The sequence below is a fragment of the Rana temporaria genome, chromosome 4 (genome assembly GCF_905171775.1).
Source record: "Rana temporaria chromosome 4, aRanTem1.1, whole genome shotgun sequence".
NCBI lineage: Eukaryota > Metazoa > Chordata > Amphibia > Anura > Ranidae > Rana > Rana temporaria.
The window spans coordinates 358,104,808-358,129,295 of NC_053492.1; the positions used below are offsets into that span (position 1 = coordinate 358,104,808).

General features: G+C 43.8%; 1 protein-coding gene across 1 annotated transcript in view; it reads left to right on the plus strand.

The window, feature by feature from the left end:
• GRM1 (glutamate metabotropic receptor 1) overlaps positions 1-24,488 on the plus strand; it is a 442,426-nt gene that overhangs the window by 403,570 nt on the left and 14,368 nt on the right. Inside the window, exons 6-7 of the mRNA XM_040350871.1 lie at positions 420-546; positions 10,393-11,323. Of these exons, the coding sequence (XP_040206805.1) occupies positions 420-546; positions 10,393-11,323 (1,058 nt within the window). The remainder of the gene's footprint in view (positions 1-419; positions 547-10,392; positions 11,324-24,488) is intronic.

The following is a 24,488-nucleotide window of genomic DNA, read 5'->3' on the forward strand; positions in this document are numbered from 1 at the left end:
AGGCTTTCACTGGAATGATCAGTGTGCTGTTGCTTCTCCTCCCCCAGCTCCTATGCAGCTGAGAACAGAGGGAACAGGGGGGATGTGTTCACTTATAAAAAAAAGGGGAAAAAAGTATTGATAATGTTTTTTTTTTTATTATTTATTTTTTATCTATACACATATGTTTGCCTTTTCATTTCAATTTTAAACTGACTGGGTTGTTTTATAAGGTGATTATTTACAATCAATTTAAGGAATTGAATTAATTGTTGGTTGCTGACGATGTAACACTAATTTTGTATTCATGTAAAAAAAAAATCCACAACTTAAGTTTTGGGTATTCAGCCTTAAAGACATTAATTTAAAAAGGATTGTTCGTTATCATATTTGGTCAGAAATCTGAATTTCATTTTCTTCTTTCTTCGACCTTGACACAGGTTATAAGGAAAGGTGAAGTTAGCTGTTGCTGGATTTGTACCCCTTGCAAAGAGAATGAGTTTGTGCAAGACGAGTTTACCTGTACAGCCTGTGATCTAGGGTGGTGGCCTAACCCTTATTTAACAGGTGGGAGGTCTTTATATAAATGAATTGTGATTATTTTATTTTACAGGAATGTTTAATAATTAATGGAAAATTGCTGCAGGGAATAGTTTGTGGTAGGTACTTTATTTTTAACTTGCCTAAGAAACGTGTGATTTGTCCAGCTTTTGTTGAAATGTACATCCTAAAATTACGCTTTAGACCCCTTTCACACTGAAGTGTTTTTACAGCATTTTAGCGTTAAAAATAGCGCTATTAAAACGCTCATAAAACGCTCTCCATGCATCTCAATGGACCCTTTCACACTGAGTCCTGCAAGCAGCATCTTTGGAGCAGCTTGTGGGCGCTGAAAAAAACACTTCAAAAACGCCCCTCTCTATTGAAATGAATTGAAAGCGCTGTAAAAACGCCTTACCCTTTCACACTGAGGCGTTGCACTGGCGGGGAGTTGAGAAAAGTCCTACAAGCAGCATCTTTGGAGCAGCTTTTGGGCGCTGAAAAAAACGCTCCAAAAACACCCCTCTCCATTGAAATGAATTGAAAGCGCAGTAAAAACGCCTTACCCTTTCACACTGAGGCACTGCAAAAATGCCCTAAAATGTTAGGGTCTTAGCGGTGCTTTACCAGCACATTGGGATTGCAGATGAGGCTTTGCTCGATTAACGCTCCAATAACGCTCGAAAAACGCCCCAGTGTGAAAGGGGCCTTAAAGTCATAGACAGAGGCCCAGATTCACAAAGCACTTACGCCGACGTATAACACGTTACGCCGATGTAAGTGCCAATATGCGCCGGCGGATGTGTGCGGCAGACCCACGAACCAACATGTGCCTAAAAACAGGCTACACCCCGCCGACGTAGCTTGCACGCGCCGGCATAGGGTGGGCGCACATATGAGCTGAGCGCATGGTGCTGCTCCCATTGATCAGCCATTCAAACATGCAAATGAGGGAAATACGCCGATTCACGAACGAGATGCCTGAATGGAACAAATCTGCATGAATTTGTGTTTTTATACCTGTCACCAGTTCAGCTTTTTTTTTTTTACTTTACTTTGTGTCTGTTTTTAACTCCTGTAAAAAACTATAATAATGAGGCAAACAAGGGATTGTTTTTTAGAGCAAGAACAGGTGCAGTAGAGTTGAAATGAGCTTCTAAAGCTTTTTGTTAATGCTTGTAGCAAAATCTTTTTTGTCTTTTTCTTTTTAATGTCACATTATGAAAGCTGGCATTTTTGATGCCCCAACTAGAAATCATTTGATTTTGAAGATTGTTTTAAAGTGGTGTACAAGGAGCTTTCTTCATAACTGCTTATGTAAGTCACAAAAAAAGACTCACATTGGGATGCTATAAAAACACCATAAGGTAGCATCGTAGTAAGCGCCAAGCAGATGGAGATTACCTTCAACAAACTGTTTGTTAAAGTGGTGAATTTAAATTGTACAATAAATATGTAAATGCTGTTTTCCTTCTCTGTTTTGCTCTGCAACAACATATTTGCTTAATGTATAACGGATCAAAAGGATCTGCTACGCAATGATTATTGTTTGTCCTAAAGTTAGACATCTCGTTGACTGTGAACCTTAAATAAACCTTATGTGTTTCTGCTAGATTGCGGGCAAACATCTAAACTTAATGAATTATATTATGCATTTTTTTCATCAAATACCTCATAAATAAGTGGTAAAAAGTAAAATTTTTAGAATTAAGATTAGTAGTAAGATACCTATAATATTTCATAACTGCCATTTTTATTAGAAGTAATATACCATCAATGCAGTTCCATGCAGTTCCAAAAACATGAAGGTGTATTTAAAGTTAAAGGATCCTTTTTTTTGTTTGTTTAAATAACAAACTTGTTATACTTACCTCCTCTGTGCAGTTGGTATTGCACAGAGCAGCCTGGATCCTCTTCTTCTCGGGTCCCTCTTTGCTGATCTTAGTCCCTCCCTCTTTTGAGTGCCCCTCAGCCAGCAGCTTGCTACAGGGGTCACCCAAGCTGAGTCAGAGCTCTGTGTATCCATTCAGACATGGAGCCCCGACCTGGCCCCCTGATTGGCTGAATGACTTTGATTGACAGCCACAGGAGCCAATAGTGCCACTTCTCTGTCTCAGCCAATCTTGAGGAGTGTACTGGATGGCTTAGGGCAGTGGTTCTCAACTCTTGTCCTCAAGACCCACTAGAAGGCCAGATTTTAAGTACTAACTTGGGGAGATGCAGACTAGAATACTGCAATCACTGAGCAGCAAATTATATCACCTGTGATATATTTCAGTTATCTTGCAAACCTGGCCTGGTGGTGGGTCCTGAGGACAGGAGTTGAGAACCACTGGTTGAGGGGTACGTGGACATTGCTGGAGAGAGAAGGAGCTCAGTTAGGTAATTTTTTTTTGGGGGGGGGGGGCTGGGGAGGCTGCTACACACAGAAGTTTTTTTTATATAGGATGCATTAAGATAAAAAAAATCTCCTGCCTTTACAACTCCTTTAAATTAAATACAGAACAATAAGAAATTAAATGATGGTGGCTTTGGGCTACTAGCAATTATAGCTTGATGGCCAGTGTTATTAAATGATAGCATTATTGTAAGTAGGGTTTAGTAGATGTTAGCTCATACACTTCTGGTACAAAAACAAAGATTTGGCTCACCACCAGCATAAACCTGTCCAGCAACATGATTTTCTGCCTGCTCCAGGGGCCCCAAAATTTCAAAAGAGCCAAGCAAAGTCTCAGTAGCCAGGCAGCTTACAGCCCTCTCAACACCTCATGGACACCTGCTGGCTTCTCCCTGCCCTTTTCAGCCCTCTCAAGTGGGTTAACCATTTTTAGGGCCAAAGTATCTGTAGTCAGGGTTGGAGGCTCTTTCCCACCCAAAATTTGTAAGAGTCTCAAAATTTCAGGACTCATACAAGGACTTAAAGTGGATGTAAACCCTCTACTATACCCAGTGAAGTGAACAGCCTCAGATGATACACAAGGATGAAACAAATCTCCCTACATAAGTTTTACATGCACATCTGCTATCTTCAGCTTTATATACTCTTTAGAAAGCGCACATTATGTTAGAGATTTATCTTCCTGCTCAGCATACAGCCAAGACAGCCTGATTGGGGGAAAGGCACACCCCCCTCCACATAGGCAACATTTACAAAGCTGTGCTGTGACAATCAAGCTCTCTGCTAATATGTTTATAGCAACCTCCCTTTACACAAATTTCATGCTGGTTTTATCTTGGTTGATGGAGAACTTGTCAGAAGTTATCATGCTGATAACAGAGCAATGAAACAGCAGAAACACATGGGACTCAGGGCTTTGGAGAGGGAGAAGAAAACACTACATATATATGTGCTTAGGTCAAATTTCATGAATCGGGTTTACATCCACTTTAATAATCTGGGGTAAACTGCAAGTTCCTAGCTAAACCCACTCACCCTGAACAGTGATCCCGAGTACTCTACACTGCTTTTTGTCATCCCCATAAAGGGAACACAAACCAAACATCGGGAACACATATCTCACATACAGGAGCCAACCCTGGAAGCCTGTACAATATACTAAATGCAAATTGAACTTTGAAATTGAAAGCCTATTTGTTTTTAATCACAAGGGGCAGTACCTACATCCAATGTGAAGTGTCCCTTGTGGTGTTGGCTGCTCTCCTTATTTAAAACTGAAGTCCTTTGCCCCCACCCATGCAGGAGGTGTAATCTTCTTGTGATGCGGGATTATTATGATCAGCTGAATCAGTGCCCGATCCCACGCCGGACGTACTGCGCATGCTCCCGTTGCAAATTTCCCAACGTGCTTTGCGCGAAATTACGACGCGCCGACGTTTTAAGAATCGCGATGTGATCAAAGTACTTACGCCGGGAAAAAGAAAAAATTTAAAAAAATTCAAAAGCGACGCGGGAAAGACGGGCATACTTTAACATGGTGGAGTACTTTTACACCATATTAAAGGTGCCCTATCTCTGCGACGGAAATCTAACACTTGCGACGACGTAACGACTGGAAAAACCTTCGGGGATCGCCATGACTCCTAATTTGCATACCCAATGCTGGTTTACAGTCGCATAGATACTCTGAGAGATACGACGGAGTATCTGAGGACACTCCGTCGTATCTCTTTTGTGAATCTGCTCCTTTGAGCTAATGTCTTTCTTTCTATACAGGCAATGCTAACACAAAAATAAGCACCCTAGGGGCTCCAGATTGGTACAGATTACCCATTAAATGTTTTAAATTATTATCAGAAACCCAGATTGTTGACCAAACAACATTCTGAAGCAGACACATTTTTTTATTTATTTTTTAAATCACATAAAATGGGGAAGAAAACACAGTTTATACATAGATTGAAAATCTTACTACATTAAATTTCTGCATCGTGGACAAAAATTGGGTTACTTAGGTAGTTGGTAGAAACAGATGGGCCAAATTCTCAAAAACTGTGCGTAACTTAAATTTCAGCAGTTAAGTTACACTGACTTATAATTTCTACCTAAGTACCTGATCGTCAAAGCACTTAGGTAGAAATTACACGCTGTGTAACTTAAGTGCCGCCGTCGTAAGGCGGTCCTCCTCTCCTGGGGGCGTTTAAAATTTAAATGAGGCGCGCTCCCGCGCCGGCCGTACTGCGCATGCGTGTGACGTCATTTTCCCGACGTGCAGCGCGCGAACGTAATTAACGCCGGTCGGCTTTGAGAATTTCGACGGGACACTAAAGTTGCGACGGCTGAAAAAAAAAGACGCGCCGGGAAAACAATTAATTATAAAAAAAAATGACAGCGTCGCTCAGCATGCATTCCTGAGAGGGTGAACTCCATGCCAATTTTCCAAGAAAAAACCGGCATGGGTTCCCCCCCCAGGAGCATACCAGGCCCTTAGGTCTGGTATGGGTTGTAAGGAGACCCCCCCACGCCGAAAAATAGACGTAGGGGGTCCCCCTACAATCCATACCAGACCCGTATCCAAAGCACGCTACCCGGCCGGCCAGGAAGGGAGTGGGGACGAGCGAGCGTCCCCCCCCCTCCTGAGCCGTGCCAGGCCGCATGCCCTCAACATGGGGGGGTTGGGTGCTCTGGGGCAGGGGGGCGCACTGCGGGCCCCCCCACCCCAGAGCACCCTGTCCCCATGTTGATGAGGACAGGACCTCTTCCCGACAACCCTTGCCATTGGTTGTCGGGGTCTGCGGGCGGAGGCTTATCGGAATCTGGGAGTCCCCTTTAATAAGGGGGCCCCCAGATACCGGCCCCCCACCCTAAGTGAATGGATATGGGGTACATCGTACCCCTATCCATTCACCTGTAGGCAAAAAGTAAAATGTAGTAAACACACAACACAAGGCTTTTTAAAATATTTTATTATTCTGCTCCGGAGGCCCCCCCTGTCTTCGTTATTAGCTCAATTACCAGGGGGGGCTTCTTCTTCCGCTCTCCGGGGGTCTTCTCCGCTCTCCGGGGGTCTTCCGCTCTCCGGGGGTCTTCTCCGCTCTCCGGGGGTCTTCTCCGGACTCCGGGGGGGCTTCTCCGGACTCCGGGGGGCTTCTTCCATCTTCTCCCCTCTTCCGCTCTTGACTCGGCGAACCCCGGTTCTTCTGCAGCTCTCCGGTGCCTTCTTCTTCAGCGCTGGCTGCCTGCTATGTTTGTGTGTTAGCTCGATTTCAAACAGGCAGCCGGCGCGGTCTTCTGTGACGCCAGGGTCTTCTGGTCTTCTGTTCTTCCGATGTTGCCTCGTCGCCTGTTGTCGCTGTAATGATGGAAGCGCGCCTTGCATCACATTTATAGAGGCATCACCGTCCCATCATGCTCCGGTAGGTACCCACGTGGTGGGTGCACGTGGGTAGGCACCCACCACGTGGGTACCTGCCGGAGCATGATGGGACGGTGATGCCTATATAAATGTGATGCAAGGCGCGCTTCCATCATTGCAGCGACAACAGGCGACGAGGCAACATCGGAAGAGGGGAGAAGACCCTGACGCCACAGAAGACCGCGCCGGCTGCCTGTTTGAAATCGAGCTAACACACAAACATAGCAGGCAGCCAGCGCTGAAGAAGAAGGCACCGGAGAGCTGCAGAAGAACCGGGGTTCGCCGAGTCAAGAGCGGAAGAGGGGAGAAGATGGAAGAAGCCCCCCGGAGTCCGGAGAAGCCCCCCCGGAGAGCGGAGAAGACCCCCGGAGAGCGGAGAAGACCCCCGGAGAGCGGAGAAGACCCCCGGAGAGCGGAAGAAGAAGCCCCCCCTGGTAATTGAGCTAATAACGAAGACAGGGGGGGCCTCCGGAGCAGAATAATAAAATATTTTAAAAAGCCTTGTGTTGTGTGTTTACTACATTTTACTTTTTGCCTACAGGTGAATGGATAGGGGTACGATGTACCCCATATCCATTCACTTAGGGTGGGGGGCCGGTATCTGGGGGCCCCCTTATTAAAGGGGACTCCCAGATTCCGATAAGCCTCCGCCCGCAGACCCCGACAACCAATGGCAAGGGTTGTCGGGAAGAGGTCCTGTCCTCATCAACATGGGGACAGGATGCTCTGGGGTGGGGGGGCCCGCAGTGCGCCCCCCTGCCCCAGAGCACCCAACCCCCCCATGTTGAGGGCATGCGGCCTGGCACGGCTCAGGAGGGGGGGGACGCTCGCTCGTCCCCACTCCCTTCCTGGCCGGCCGGGTAGCGTGCTTTGGATACGGGTCTGGTATGGATTGTAGGGGGACCCCCTACGTCAATTTTTCGGCGTGGGGGGGGTCCCCTTACAACCCATACCAGACCTAAGGGCCTGGTATGCTCCTGGGGGGGAACCCATGCCGGTTTTGAATTTCAAAATTGCCGTGGAGTTCTCCCTCAGGAATGTATACCAAATGCCGTCGCTGGAATGGGCCTTTACAAGGTTTGGCTAACTTTCCACATTGTAAAACCAGCACTAATTTTGCGCCGGCAAATTCGGAACTTAGGCAGAAATCAAAGTGCTGAAATGCTTTGAAAATCTACTTAAGTCCTCATTTGCATACGCAAAGCTGGATTTCAATGAGAAATGCCCCCAGTGGCGGATGCGGTACTGCATCCTAAAATCTGACCGTGTAAGTGTTTTACACATGTCAGATTTTCTGCCTAACTTTGGAAAAAGCCTTTTGAGAATCGTTTCCAAAGTTAGGCACAGGGATACGCAGGCTGAACAGCAGTTAAGTCTGCGTATCTCTTTTGGGAATCAGGCCCAGATGATCTTTGCTATTGACCATTTTCCAAACGTTTTTTTTCTCCTACCGGGTTGAATGTTGAATGTTGGTCATTAGATTTAAAAGCTGTCGTGTAACAAGGAAGGTAAATGCCATGGGGCCCTACAGAATTGTGTGCCTATTTCTGATTTAAAAATGTGTCTCATCTTCTTAAGGAATAGAAAATAATTGTGAGATGTGAATTAAAGATTACATTTTTTTCTGACCCTTAATGTTATTGGTTCAGTCTGTTAATCAATATTCATTGATGTCAATTAATAATAAGGCTATTATTTAAACAAATATTACTGTGTCTTCCAAGCTAAAGCTAGAAATGATTTATTATATATATTAGAATTCGAATAATATTCCTTGCTAAAAAAACTGCCTATTGCACTACGCCGACATAAAATAGAGAGGCAAGTACAGTATTCACTAAGCACTTGCTCCGTAAGTAACGTCGGCGTAGCGCAAATGGGCCGGCGTAACCCCGTATAATTCAAAGTAGGCATGTAGTGGGCGGGCTACATTTAAATTAACCGTGACCCCATGTAAATGAAGGCCGTTCGTACGGCGCATGCTCAGAATCGCGTCGCAAATACTCAATGCTTTCGACGTGAACGTAACCTACGCCCAGCCCCATTCACGTACGCTTACGTAAACGACTTAAAATACGACGGCTGTTCCGTCGTCCATACCTTGCATGGGCTGCGCCATCTTTTTGGTGGTTTATCTTTACGCTGGCGTATGTCTTACGTAAACGGCGTATCTTACTGCGACGGGCGTACGTACGTTCGTGAATCGGCGTATCTTGCTCATTTACATATTTGATGCGTAAATCCAAGTACACGCCCCTAGCGGCCAGCGTAAATATGCACATAAGATACGACGGCGTAGGAGACTTACGTCGGTCGTATCGTGGCCAAATTTAAGTGTTTCCTGAATACACTTAAATATACAACAGCGCTTATTCGGACTTACAGCGGTGTATCTGCTGATACGCCGTCGTAAGTCTACGTGAATCTGGGCCAAACTGTGCAGCTTTAACTTAAAGGAGAAGTCCAGCCTTAGATTTTTAGGCTGGGCTTCTCCTAATGCCGCGTACAGTAGGTGACCGTGAAATTGTGTCAATCTCGCTCCCTTTCTCGGCGAGATTGACCACCTACGAGCCCCATCGCGGGAGCCAGCGCCGAGCTGGCTTGCCGCGATGGAGACAAAGCCGCCATAGAAGCGACGGGAGATCCGACTTGGATTCCCGCCAATTCTAGCTTTTGGTATGCATTCCTGAGAGGGAGAACTCCACGCCAATTTTTAAATAAAAAACCGACATGGGTTCCCCCCCCAGGAGCATACCAGGCCCTTAGGTCTGGTATGGGTTGTAAGAGGAGACCCCCCCTACGCCGAAAAACCGACGTAGGGGGTCCCCCTACAATCCATACCAGACCTGCATCAAAAGCACGCTACCCGGCCGGCCAGGAAAGGAGTGGGGACGAGCGAGCACCCCCCCCCCCCTCCTGAGCCTTTGGGCTGTTTTAGCCGATTTTGTGTTAGTGAAAGACGATTCGCGCGTTTCTGTCTGTTACAGCGTGATGAATGTGCTTACTCCATTACAAACGGTAGTTTTACCAGAACGAGCGCTCCTGTCTCATAACTTGCTTCTGAGGATGCGCGGATTTTTCACGTCGTTAAAGCCCACACACGACCATTTTTTACAACCTTAAAAATAACAACGTTAAAAACGTTGTGAAAAAATAGAGCATGTTCGGGAATTTTTTGGCCCGTTTTTTAGAACCCCGAAAAATGCTCTCAAGCCCACACATGGTCGTTTTTAATGACATTAAAAAAAAACTTCATTTTTTAGAACCCGAAAAATTGTCGTGTGTACGCGGCATAAGGGTCACAGGAGTGCAATTGGTTTTGCACTCCTGTGACCCGTTTTCAGCGGGGAGCGGTCTGAAGTCCACTCTCCGCTGATGTCACTTTCATCAGTTGGGGGCAACGTGTCATCACGACTTCCAAGTGCGTCAGCTGCCCTGATTGATGGCAGTGTCAGTGGCTCAGTGAGCCGCTGAGACGCTGGGACAGCCTTTCCCCGCCCCTCCGCAGCTCAGCGCTCCAATGAGCGTGGAGAAGCTGAGAGGAAAGATGCTTACTGACAAGCAGCAGCTTTCCTTTCGGGGGTATGGGTGAGAACCGAGCCATCGGCAGTATTCGGTGGCTCAATTCTCAGTGCAGAGACGTCGGGGGAAAGATGGAGCATCGGTCTGATGCTCCATCCACCGAGGTAAGTATGAATCTAAAAAAAAACTGAAAACCCATAATTCTCTTTTAAGAACAATGTCCTTACTATAGGAGTAAGACCATGTACGTACCTCATGAAGCTTGTCTGGAAAACTCACAGGATGTTGCTAGAGCATTGCTAATGGACGTCCAGCTATTACTGCCCTCCTCCACCATCACAGGAATGTCCATAAGTTTTATCTACAGACATCCCTTATCTGCATAGGTAGTTTTTTGGTAAACTAACCCTTTAATAAACATTTGTTAAAAATTATGGATATGTCACATTTTGGCTACAGGCACCAGATGACAATGTTTTATATAGTAAGAATTCTAAAAGCATTTCTAACAGTAACACTTATTTATTTTGTCTAACAGGTTGTCAGCCAATAGTTATCAAATATCTACAGTGGAGTGATATTGAGTCTATGATTGCAGTGGCCTTCTCCTGTGTGGGTATCCTTATCACTATGTTTGTCACATTGATCTTCATACTTTACAGAGATACTCCTGTGGTTAAATCTTCCAGTCGAGAACTTTGTTACATTATACTAGCTGGGATTTTCCTTGGTTATATATGTCCTTTTACACTAATAGCAAGGCCCACCACTACATCTTGCTATCTGCAGCGACTCTTGGTTGGTCTCTCTTCGGCCATGTGCTACTCTGCTTTGGTAACCAAAACCAATCGTATTGCTCGCATACTAGCAGGAAGCAAGAAGAAGATCTGTACTCGAAAACCCCGTTTTATGAGTGCCTGTGCCCAAGTTATCATTGCTTCAGTTTTGATCAGCCTGCAACTAACAGTGTTAATCACTTTAATTATCATGGAGCCTCCAACGCCAATCCTATCCTATCCAAGCATTAAAGATGTCTACTTAATCTGCAACACTAGTAATTTAGGACTGGTGGCTCCCCTTGGCTATAATGGACTTCTTATCATGAGCTGCACATACTATGCATTTAAGACTCGCAATGTTCCAGCTAATTTCAACGAGGCTAAATACATTGCTTTCACAATGTACACTACCTGCATTATCTGGCTAGCATTTGTACCCATTTATTTTGGGAGCAACTACAAGATCATCACTACTTCCTTTGCTGTCAGCCTTAGTGTCACTGTTGCTTTGGGCTGTATGTTTACTCCCAAGATGTATATTATTATTGCAAAGCCAGAGAGAAATGTCCGGAGTGCTTTTACCACGTCAGATGTCGTGCGCATGCATGTTGGTGATGGAAAAACTCCTTGTAGATCAAATAACTTTTTGAGTATCTTTAGAAGAAAGAAACCCACTGCCGGCAATGCAAAGTAAGTACATGGAAATTTAGCAAGCCCACATCATATGCTATAGAGTGTAGACACATTTTTTATTATCCAGGAAATATTTTAAAAGAAAGTTTACAAAAAATATATTGCACTCAAATTTATGCGATCTAACATGTTTGTTTTTTTTGTGTTGTATAAATTCCATAAGCAGACAGTATTTCTTCTTTTAATAGCATCTAGTCTAGGAAAACGAAATGGCATATTTGATATATTTTTATTAATTTGCCACAACTTTTAAATAGTACATAGGTGGAAGGTTCATCATACTCACTGCAGTATACAGATAATGGTTGATTTACTAAGGGAGTAGAGTCTGTACACTTTGTGTATGATTACTTATATTAATAAACAAGATGATTCTGCATTCACTTTGAATCAAGAGAAATGTTGCTTGCAAATGATTGGATGATTAAAGGGAACTTGTCTTCACCTCATTCATGCAGATAAGTGAACATACACTTTTTAAAGTAAACATGCTCTATCACTCGAGTAAATCAACTCCACTGGGTATTGTTTTATGTACGTATTACACAATGTAAAACATTATTATTAAAAGAAGAGGTATGGCCAAAGCAATTTTGCCCATACTTCTCCTGTTGGGCACAGAAATTCACTTCGTTCTGCACTTTTGTAAACCCATATTTAGCTAACAGCAGGATAAAACTGTCTGTCAGTTGAAGTCAAAGCTGGTACAGGCTCTGCAGGGATACTGACAATAATGGCAGGATCTGCCCAGATATTTGACCAGCAGCTTGCTCAGTATCTCAGTTTGCTACTGAAAACCTGAGCCAGCTGCTCATACCCCCCCCCCCTATTCCCCACCACACACACACAGGCCGGTTCTACAGTGAGTGCTGGAGGGGTATGTCGCGTACATATGACCGTTATTTATGTCATGGAAAAAAAAGTTTTTCTCGACGTGATTCCTCTCATGCCTGCCTTGCATACACACGATAGTGAAAAAAAAAGCGCAGTGACGTACAACACGTACAACGGCACTATAAAGGGGAAGTTCCATTCGTATGCCTCCACCCTTTGGGCTGCTTTTGCTGATTTTGTGTTACCGCGTGTTAGTAAAAGTTTGGTGAGAGACGATTTGCGCTTTTCAGTCTTCGTGCTTTTCAGTCTCTTACAGCGTGACTAATGTACTATCTCCATTATGAATGCTTGTTTTACCAGAACCAGAACCGTCTCATAACTTGCTTCTGAGCATGCGTTTTTTTCCCCCTTGTTAAAGCGTACACACGACCGTTTTTTCAAGATGTGGAATAGAACGATGTGAAAAACGACGAGAAAAAATAAAGCAGGTTCTAAATTTTTAACGTCGAGAAAAATGCTCTGGAGCCTACACGCCCGTTTTTCACGACCAATTAAAAAAATGTCATTTTATTCGTCATGAAAAATAGTCGTGTGTACGCGGCAGTAGAGCACAGAGCAGTGACTAACACTCACCACTCTGTGCTCAGAGTGGACCTGAGAACTGAGTGATCAGTGGTCTTTATTTACTCAGTTCTCAGTGTGGAGCCGGTGGGCGACAGATAGACCCTGGATCTTGGATCAATGTTGTAGCTACCTAGGCGAGTATGATTGTTTACTATTTACTTCTCTTTTAAAATGTATTCCTCTTGGTAAATGTTGCTAAATAATTTAGGGGACTCCACTAATTGAGCCTCATTTAGCAAGAAAAATAAAAAATTTACGTATGCTGTTGCAACAATAGGCCAAGTCAGTGGAACAGAGGAAAAATATGCAGTTTATGAACACAGAGAGGCATATGATTCATTAACAAATATAGTTTGCTATGTAGAAGATGCTCAGCATCAGAATGTATACCAAGTAGTTGTACCACACCTAGAATCAAAGTGGAAAATACAATGGGTGGTAATGCAGCAATCACGTGTTACTGAATTGTGGTTACATTAATTTTGAATGGCACCACAATACACCTGCAGAACACACCTGCATTACAACACACAATATACAGGGTCAATTCTTCTTTTAGACAGTTGTTATAGGAACAGATGACCACATTGGAAGATTTACCCCCACACTTTGTTCTAGTGACAACTATCTCAGTGTGTTTGACTCTCCAAATGAGGACTTAAGCTGCAATAAAAAAAAACTTCATAGGGAGTCTAAATCATCCAAATCAATCCAAAATATTAAAAAGGAGATTTAGTAATACATGAAGTTTAAAGTGGAACTAAACCCTCCTATTCTTCCATCTGCTGAGGATGGTGCTATCTCAGCAACTATTTAGATCTGCAGTTGCCATAGTGTGATCCGCTATGACACCAGCCATATTAAGGTTTTCATTCAATAGGAAAATATACTGAGAGGTTTCCTTTAGTTGGCAGTATTTCCTTTAAGAAAATATTTATTAAGCTCTGATCCTGCATGTTATTTTCTAATTTTGCTTTACCAAAAGAGATTTAGCTTTAAGATAATATTAAATAAACTTTTAAAAATACAGCTTTATACAAAGTTTAGCATTTAAAAAGATTCTTGCGGGTTTTGTATGTATACATATATTACAATTTATGACGCATTAAAAACATAATTCCACAATTTGAAAATGTAGTGCTTGTAAGAATTTAAGAAATGTTTTAGGTTTTTACATCTAGAGCCGGGGTCTCCAAGCTTTCTAAACAAAGGGCCAGTCTACTCTTGCTTCAGAATTTAGGAGGGCCAGACTACGACACCCATTGCTGGTGTCAGTGGATGGAATAGTACCCCAAGGGCCGGATAAAGGCAAGCAAAGGGCCGCATCTGGCGCCAGGGCCACAGTTTGGAGACCCCTGATCTAGAGCTTTGGAAAATTATGTTCACTAGCTGGAGGTCCTGTGCCCCTACTGTGAGGTTCACACATTACATAGCAATTCACTCGGTACAAGTGCATGTGCATTCGTTCTGTGCCCATGGGGCAAAACAATGGACGTTATTAGGCTATTTCCTATGCTGGATTCATTTTTTTCATTAAATTAAAACAGAAAATACTGTCTTTGGTCACTAGATGATGATAAGTATTAGGCCCCTATACCGTCGCCTCAGTGTGAAAGCCCTCGGGCTTTCACATTGACAATGCTGGGGCAGGAATTTTTCAGGCGGTATTTCATCGCTATTTCTAGCGCTACTCCTCAGTGTGAAAGGGGCCTTATAGTAAGATCCTGTCATACTTTGTGTGATCTAGTTACTAGATGCTGTATTTTCCATTTTAAATCAATGAAAAAAAAATTGTCCAGCACAGAAAATAGTTTAATACCCCTTTTCGTCCTCCAAAAGGAATGTACATGTACTTTCACTGTGTGAATTGCTATGCAGATTCTATATAAATACACCCCATAGCGTTCAAGCTTCATCTCTTACTTCAAATGTGAAAGGAAAAAATAAGCAAGGTGAAAAAAGCCTTACAAACATAATAGAGAATTTTTAAGAAAATGTTACAGGACCTCTATTAAGCAGGCCATCTTTAGAGCTCAATTGCAAATAAGGGCCATTTAACCATATTGTTTTTCTTTAGAATTTTTGTATCTTTCTGTTTTTTGGCAACATCTTTAATTATATGGGTAAGCACCAGATTAATAATAGTCAAAACACTTTTTTTTCATGTATGGAATTATTTCCAAATCTTGGAATTGTCACTATTCTTGATGAAGGCAGTGATAAGATGTTTTATTTTAACTAGCATCTTAATGAAGATGAACGGGTCTACCAATTCATTAGCTTCCTCAGAGGCAAGGTTAGCTAACATCACAGTAAGTTCATGTAACCCAGAAAGCATTGTTGAGCCTGCTTAGCTTTGTGTTACCGTAAAGTCTGCCTGTTTCAGCTTTTTTCACAAGTGTCCCAGATGACTTGGTTTTTGTCTAACATATTACATTTAGTGACTGCCAACTCTACATGTTTATCTAATAGACCTCTTTCACACTGGGGTGCTTTTCAGGCGCTTTAGCGCTATAAATAGCCTCTGCAAAATGCTTGAAAAAAGCCTCCCATTCATTTCAGTGTGTCTTTTCACACTGGGGCGGTGCGATTGCGGGTCGTTCTGAAAAGTCCTGCAAGCAGCATCTTTGGGGCAGGTTGAGGCTGTTGTATTTAGCGCTCCCAAAACGCCCTGCCCATTGGAATGAATAGGCTGCCATTTCAAAGTGCCTTAAAAGGACTTTGAAAGCGCCACGAAACTGGACTTTTTACCCTTTTTTGGGGTAAAAAATGTGCAAAAGCTAATGGCCGATGCTTTCAGTGTAAAAGTAGGCTTGCATACACAGTTTTGCATTTTGCCACTATATCAGAGCACATAATTCATTAAACAACAAATAGCATGTATGCCATAATTTAATAAACATGCAGTGTGTTAAAATAGAATGCTGTTATTTTTCAACTGCTAGCAACTTCAAGCGGGATTCCACCCATGATTAAAACATTTTTTTTTAAAAGACAGCAGCTACTAACACTGTAGCTGCTGACTTTTAATAAGGACACTTACCTGTCCTAGTCGCCCGCGATGTCGGTCCGCCGACTGTGATCGCTCAGTCCTGGCATCTCCATCGTTACTAAGGGAAACAGGCAGTGAAGCCTTAAGGCTTCACTGCCCGTTTCCTACTGCACATGCGTGACTCGCGCGGCGCTTTGTGAATGGGCGGCTGCCTCCTGGGATACACACAATTCCCAGAAGGCAGCGTGGCTCATTCACCAGAAGACACCACCGGAGGACGAGGCAGAAGATCCACCGTGGTGGAAGAAGAGGCAGAAGAGCAACTTCCGCTTAACAACCGCCCTTTCAGGTGAGTATAATTTTTTTTTTTTTTAAAGATTTTTTTGGGGGGAAAAAACAGTAGAACTCCACTTTAAGTGCAAAATTAGTTTCCTTGATGTTTTTGCCTTCATAAATGTAATACACTGCAGCTTACTAATCCTTTATTGCGATGGCTGCATTAGATTTCTGTTTTTTGTCTTTTTCCCCTTATTTTCACCCCGTCATCCGGTCTGTAACACACTTCCTGTCTAAGGGTGTCTCCATTCTGGATGCAGGAGTAATGGTGACACCTAAGGTCAGCAGCATTGTCACGCTGGGGAATGGGTAGTGTTAGATGCACTAGCAGATTTAGATGTATTTAACTAACAAATTAAAGACAAACTCCAGATGACATCCTTAAGCAGTTACAGCAACAGTTTAAATTTTTCCTTTTACTTCAAAGATTTTACATAAATGTATATATTATATTTGCTGACCATTGCAAGTACCCCATCAGTGGTAAATGGTTTGTCTCAACCACCTTGTTCTGTTAAAAAAAGTTGAAAAATAACAGACTTACTGGATCACCAGGTGAAAATAAAGGAAAAAAAGCCTAAAAAAATTAAATGTAACCAAGAAATGGTATGCTGCGATATAATAATAATATATTAATTTTATATTTTGGGCTTTAATACTGTTTTAACTCCCATGATATCATTGTAACTAACACAGGTTATAATCACCAGGATCATACAAAATCACACCAGGATCATACAAAATGTATGTCTCTGAATTCATAAAAACAAAAACAAAACCACACATAAACAGTGCTTGTGAAATACACTGTATGTAATTAATACGCCAAGAATTGAGTACTAGTTTAGTAGATCTTCATATGCCATCGTGTTTCGCCATTTGCTTTGTCCGGGCTCGTGAGACATATCTAGCACTCATCTAGAGAGGGACAACATCATTTACTATATATTCCAATATTTTACATAGTGTTCACAAGCATTCAATATATGTTGCAGTCCTGTTTCTGTCATGCGAGACACACTTTAGCATAGAACCATACCAGCGCCATAGAACTCCCTGGGAAGATGCTGGAGCATCAAGGATAACCTCACTAGAGCTTAAAGGAATGACATTGTCTATAGCATTCATGTTTTCATGTATGGATCCCTACAAAGTGTATTCAGGCTTGCACATACCTACTTGGGATCTGTATATATAAAGATATTCCAGAGAAAGCAAGATTTTATATTTATAGTAAAAACATGCATGCTCACAATCAAGCAGGAGAGCCGAACTGCCTATTGAACTTCATTGATCTCGGCTCACCGTATGTGTTTTACGACACCGCGTGTCAGGTCACCTGTGGCCAGGTGACAAGTTCACCCGGTTGGGGTCAGGGATGCACCACAGGGTAGTGAACCCTATGGCCGACTGCTGCGATTAGAGAGGAAACGTGAACCCAAGATCGCCCATGGCGCGGAGTCTAAGACCCAGCTTTGTGTTCACCAGAGCCTCTAGTGGTGAGAATGGCCTTCGCCGCAGCTGGATCCAGGTCGCGACCCCTGGTATCCCCTAGGTCACGCTCCGCAGGGAGAGAGGGGAAGCAGAAAGCAGGACAAGCGGTAGTGATGGGTAAGCCGAGGTCAGGGCAACAGGCAGACAAGGGTAACCGAGGGACAGGCAAAAGGTCAGGATCACAGGCAAACAGAAGAAGTTAGTGTAGCACACTACAGACAGGAACTAAAGCTAACAACACGGTTGAACAGCAAAGCAGACTAGCAGTGCAATGGTTAATATAGGCTTTCTAGGATGGCCTAGGGTGGAGCAATACAGGGAGGAAGGTGTTAAAAGACAGTCAGAGGGAGGGTCAGGCCTCTAATGAACACATGGAGATCAGGTAAGCTGCCAGACTGTATTGCATATCCATGACACTGCATTCTTGATGGTTGGAATTTCCGACAAGATTTGTGTGACCGTGTGTATGCAACAAAAGTTTGAGCCAACATTTTGACAGAAAAAATCCACGGTTTTCTTTTAGGAATCTCCGATTGTGTGTACGCGGCATTATACAATGAGTGTAGGGTGTTTCTCAAACTTCATTTAAAGTAATTTAAAACTACTCATGGCTGTGATGAATTGTCAGGTCTTGGCAGTATAGATAAAACTCATTGAAAAAAACGGCATGGGTCCCCCCCCCCTGTCCATTACCAGACCCCTTGGGTCTGGTTTTAATATAAAGGGGAACCCCGAACCAAAATTTGCGTGGGGGTCCCCGCAAAAAATCCATACCAGGCCCTTCAGGTCTGGTATGGATATTAAGGGGAACCCTGCGCCAATAATTTTTTTTTAAATGGCGTAGGGGTCCCCCTAAAATCCATAACAGACCCTTCAGGTCTGGTATGGATTTTAAGGGGAACCATGTGCCAAAATATAAAAAATGACGTAGGGGTCGCCCCAAAATCCATACCAGACCCTTATCCGAGCACGCAAACTGGCAGGTTGCAGGAAAAGAGGGGGAACCATACCGGCCACATGCCCTCAACATGGCTACTTTTTCAATGAGTTTGAACTATATCGCCGAGATCCGACAATTCATTACAGCCGCAATCAGTTTTAAATTACTTTTTTTCTTTAGAAATTAAATTTTTCTGTGATGCTGTTCCAAACACGGGAAAACTGTGCCACTTTACAGGCATCCCCCGGGCACGATATTTAAAGGAAAAATGATGATCGCTATTAGCGCGCTTTTACCGCGTTTTTGCCGCTTTAGCGTCAAAAATAGCGCTGGCGCCCATGCATTTTAATAGCGTTTTTGAAGCGTTAGCAAACAACCCCACCCCCTGACATTACATCCTGTGCGCTTCCTGTTTTTTTGTCAGAAAAGAAATAGAACAGGGAGAAGATGGAGTATTATGAGCTGCTTTTGATGTTTGTGCTACATGTTTGGGAACATATTCTCCAACAACAGAGAACGCAATGTCGCTTTTGGGTTCATCCCATCCAACAAATGCACTCAGAGAGAGAGGACAATTTGTGCTGCTCTATCATGACCTGAGAGTGCACCCTGATAAGTTCAGAAATTACACTCGGATGAGTAACAATATCCTACTTCTCTAAACCAAGTCCCGGTAGTCCCAAACTCCCTAATTGCAGTGTCGGTAGTCCAAAACCCCTAATACCAGTCCCGGCAGTCCCTAACCTTAATCCCACCCCTCCTAGTCCCTATCCCACTCCTCCTAGTCCCGAACACCCAACCCCAACCCTAATCCCACTCCTCCTAGTCCCAAACTACTAACCCTAATCCTAATCCCACTCCTTCTAGTCCCAAACCCTCAACCCTAACCCTAATCCCACTCCTAGTCCCAAACCCCCAACCCTAATCCCACTCATCCTAGTCCCAAACTCCTAACCCTAATCCCACTCCTCCTAGTTCCAAACTCCCAACCCTAACCCTAATCCCACTCTTCCTAGTCCCAAACTAGTAACCCTAATCCCACTCCTCCTAGTGCCAAACCCTCAACTCTAACCCTAATCCCACTCCTCCTAGTCCCAAACCCAAACCCTAAACCTAATCCTACATTCCACATCCCACATAATTACAATGTAGTCCCAGTAAGATTATTAGCTGGATTCAGAAAGAGCGCTGCATCTTTAAGGTGGCGTAGCATATCGTATTTACGATATGCCGCCGTAAGTTAGATAGGCAAGTACTGTATTCACAAAGCACTTGCCTCCTAACTTACGGCGGCGTAGCGTAAATGTGGCCGGCGTAAGCGCGCCTAATTCAAATGAGGATGGGGGGCGTGTTTTATGTAAATGATTGGTGACCCGACGTGATTGACGTTTTTTACAAACGGCGCATGCGCCGTCCGTGTACATATCCCAGTGTGCATTGCTCCAAAGTACGCCGCAAGGACGTATTGGTTTCGCCGTGAACGTAAATGATGTCCAGCCCCATTCACGGATGACTTACGCAAACAACGTAAATTTTTCAAATTTCGACGTGGGAACGACGGCCATACTTAACATTGACTAGGCCAGCTAGGGGGCACCTTTATCTTTACGCTGCGTAACTCTTACGGAAACGGGCGCACATACGTTCGTGAATCGGCGTATCTAGGCATTTACATATTCTACGCCGAACTCAACGGAAGCGCCACCTAGCAGCCAGCCTAAATATTGCACCCTAAGATACGACGGCGCAGGCTGTCGTATCTTAGCTAGGTTTAAGTGTATCTCAGTTTGAGAATACACTTAAATTTACGACGGCACAGATTCAGAGTTACGTCGGCGTATCTACTGATACGCCGGCGTAAATCTTTCTGAATCTAGCTATATGTTTGCAGATGCCATAATCACAGCCTTAGCTAGTCAAGGTTGTGCTTCCTTGTCAATACGTTGCACAGACACGCTAAGATGCTTGATCAAGCATAGATATCGAAGTGTTTTCTTAAAATATAACCATACTTTTTGATTCCCTATGAGATCTAACTCAATATATCCAAGAAGAGCAAATCATGACATTATACAATGAAATGCGTTATTGTATACTACATGGAAATTAAATTACAATTTATTAGAATAAACAAATTAATATTGCTCTTTGTACTTTTTAAACAAGTGAGGTGAACATTTTTCATAGGTAAAATTAAAATGTGTTCTTTGTTATTTTGTAAGCCTTAAACTACATTACAGAAAACCGGACCACACATTTTCTGTCCTAGTTTCTTCTTCGGTTTTTTCTTCTAAACTGCAGAAGTTCTAAACACATAATCAGCCACAAAACAAGTGCAATAGCATCAAACTGCATTACACAGTCCAATCCAGTTGAACACATGTCCCTTTTTTTAGCAATGTTAAATTATAGTGTTGGAATCGGAAACAGATTTTGAATAGTGACCCAGCTGCATAGGCTCTGTAATTCAGAAATGGAGTCAGCTGGAAGGATTAAATTGCAGCTTTGGGATGTGGTTTTCAATTTTACTGTGGTTTTCAAAATACAGCATATACAGCTTTATTTATTTATTTATCAAAGAATATAATACAAATTCTGAATTGTAGTGTGGGCATCAGTGCACTTTTTACTTTGATAAACTGTAAATTGTACACTTAAATTTATAGAAACAGATAATCTGTTTCTTTCTGTGATTACTAATTCCAGCAACAAAATGTAATACCAGATTACCAGTCTTTAGATGTGTTTGACTGCATTTGTTTTCTTCTATTAGGCTAAAACATTTTCAGTGAGTACAGAAATACCATTTTATATTTCCAGAAATGCAATGTCCTTGTAAATTCCTGTGGGCTGAACTGGAATCATAATACAATGTTATTGTTCTTCTGTAAACTGCTAACCTTCATAACCCATGTAATAGAGATAAACAAATGTAAACATGTTAGGCCGCATACACACGATCAGTCCATCCGATGAGAATGGTCCGAAGGACCGTTGTCATCGGTTAACCGATGAAGCTGACTGATGGTCTGATGTGCCTACACACCATAGGTTAAATAACCGATCGTGTCAGAACGCGGTGACGTAAAACACAACGACGTGCTGAAAAAAATGAAGTTCAATGCTTCCAAGCATGCGTCGACTTGATTCTGAGCATGTGCGGGTTTTTAACCGATGCTTTTGCATACTAACGATCGGTTTTGACCTATCGGTTAGGCGTCCATCGGTTAAATTTAAAAGCAAGTTCTCATTTTTTTGACCGAAGGTTAACTGACCGATGGGGCCGACACACGATCGGTTTTGACCGATGAAAACGGTCCTTTAGTTCGTTTTCATCGGTTTTGACCGATCGTGTGTATGCGGCCTAAAAGTCCAGCCTGTGTAACAACCATGGTTTCCGCCACAGATATAGTGCAGAAAGGAGTATAGCTACCCAGGTACAGGAAGTGTGATATTTGCAGAATTATCAGATGAAAATAAAGAAAAAAGCCTAAAGAAAATGAATGCAGCCACCACATTTAGGGACTAGAAGGCTACAGTATATGACATTTTGGGGGGTTTTACACACTTTTTTAATTTTTTAAAATATGTTTTGTTAAAATTAACAGTTTACATGAACACGTTTTGACAGCATAAGAGCTGACTGGTTTTCCTAAGAGCCGGTTCACACTGGGGCGACCTGGGATCCGACTTCAAGTCACCCCAAGTCGCACGGTCGAGAAAATGAATGGAAGTGAATGTAGCAGTCTTAATGTACACTACTGAAGTCGCTTCGACTTCCGAAAAGGTTCCTGTACTACTTCAATCCGACTTCTAGGCGACCTGTACCCATTGATTTCAATGAAAGTCGCCTCCAAGTCGGATCCCCGTTCACAGTGAGGCAACTTTACAGGAAGTCGCCCCAGTGTGAACCTGTTCTAAGGCAAGCCCCTCCCTCCAACAGGGGAACTCCACGCCAAATTTTAAATAAAACCCGGCATGGGTTCCCTCTCTAGGAGCATACCAGGCCCTTAGGTCTGGTATGGATTTCAAGGGGAACCCCCTACGCCGAAAAAACGGCGTGGGGGTTAACCCTAAATCCATACCAGACCCTTATCCGAGCACGCAGCCCGGCCGGTCAGGAAAGGGGGCGGGGACGGGCAAGCGCCAGGCGGCATGCCCTCAACATGGGGGGGTGCTTTGGGGCAGGGGGCGCCCTGTGGCCCCCCACCCAAAAGCACCTTGTCCCCATATTGATGAGGACAAGGGCCTCTTCCCGACAACCCTGGCCGTTAGTTGTCGGGGTCTGCGGAAGGGGGGCTTATCGGAATCTGGGAGCCGTCTTTAATAAGGGGGCCCCCAGATGCCGGCCCCCCACCCTATATGAATGAGTATGCGGTACATTGTACCCCTACCCATTCACCTGGTGGTAGAAAAATGTCAATAAAAAAACACTACAGGTTTCTAAAGTAGTTTATTAGGCAGCTCTGGGGGTCTTCTTCCGACTTCAGGGGTCTTCCAACTTCTCCCTTCTGCAGGGAACCACCGCTGTCTTCTTTCAGCTCTTTTACCAGCGGCGGCTCGGTCTTCTACCTTCTTCCGACTTCGGGGGGTCTTCTTCCGACTTCTGGGGGTCTTCCGACTTCTCCGCTCTCTTCTCCTGCTCTCCGGTACTTTTTCTCTTCTGCCGGGGCACCACCGCTGTCTTCTTTCAGCTCTTTCACCAGCGGGGGCCCGGTCTTCTGCGTCGCAGTCTTCTCTTCTTCTCCTCTTGGATGTTGACTCGACGCTCCCTCCCGCTGTAATGCTGGGTGTGCGGTGCGTGGAGATTTATATGGGCCTCTTATGATGTCACAGTCCCAGCATGCTCCAAAGTCAGAAGAAGACCCCCCGAAGTCGGAAGAAGGGAGAAGACCGGGCCGCCACTAGTAAAAGAGCTGAAAGAAGACAGCGGTGGTGCCCGGTAGAAGGGAGAAGTTGGAAGATCCCCGAAGTCGGAAGAAGACCCCCGGAGCTGCCTAAAAAACTACTTTAGAAACCTGTGTAGAGTTTTTTTATTGACATTTTTCTACCACCAGGTGAATGGGTAGGGGTACTTATTCACATAGGGTGGGGGGCCGGCATCTGGGGGCCCCCTTATTAAAGGGGGCTCCCAGATTCCTATAAGCCCCCCGCCCGCAGACCCCGACAACCAACGGCCAAGGTTTTTGGGAAGAGGCCCTTGTCCCCATCAATATGGGGACAAGGTGCTTTGGGGTGGGGGGGGCCACAGGGCGCCCCCCTGCCCCAAAGCACCCCCCATGTTGAGGGCATGCCCCTGGTATGGCTCAGGAGGGGTTCAAGTCGTGTTGTGGGTCGCGTTGTGATTCATACTCAAGTCGTGTTCAAGTTGCCTCCCAAAGTCGCTCTGAAAGTCGCGTTGCCCCTGTTTGAACCGGCTCTTATAGTTTGTTTTGTTAAAGAAAAATTCATTAGCTTATCTAATATAATAATAATAATAATAATAACACCTCCCTCAAATAGTGAACAGTATCTACTAATTAGGCATATATCAAATCTGAGATCTCTGTACATTTTTTATTACATATTTCTTTCAACTTTATGTTCCAGAAGCACACTTTGTTCTCAAGCATGTTTGAGCATAAAAAGTGAACGTGAGAAATGAATTAACAAGTAAATGACTGATAAAACTAAACAGTCACTTAGAGGAAGCTCCACAGGAAGCTTGTAAGCATCATTATGCATCATTTAAGGTTTCCACGCCTCATTTCACTGTACCTCGAGATTTTACCCCGCTGCGTTCTACCAGGCTTATACATACTAGCTTTCCCTTAAATCAAGAACTGTGAAAACTAGATTTCTACCATCACTCACTGAGACATACAGTAATAGAAGATCTTTTGTCAAACAGTCTGCGATACAGGAACATAGATGGCCATTTTATGTTAGGTCCTGTTGCAACT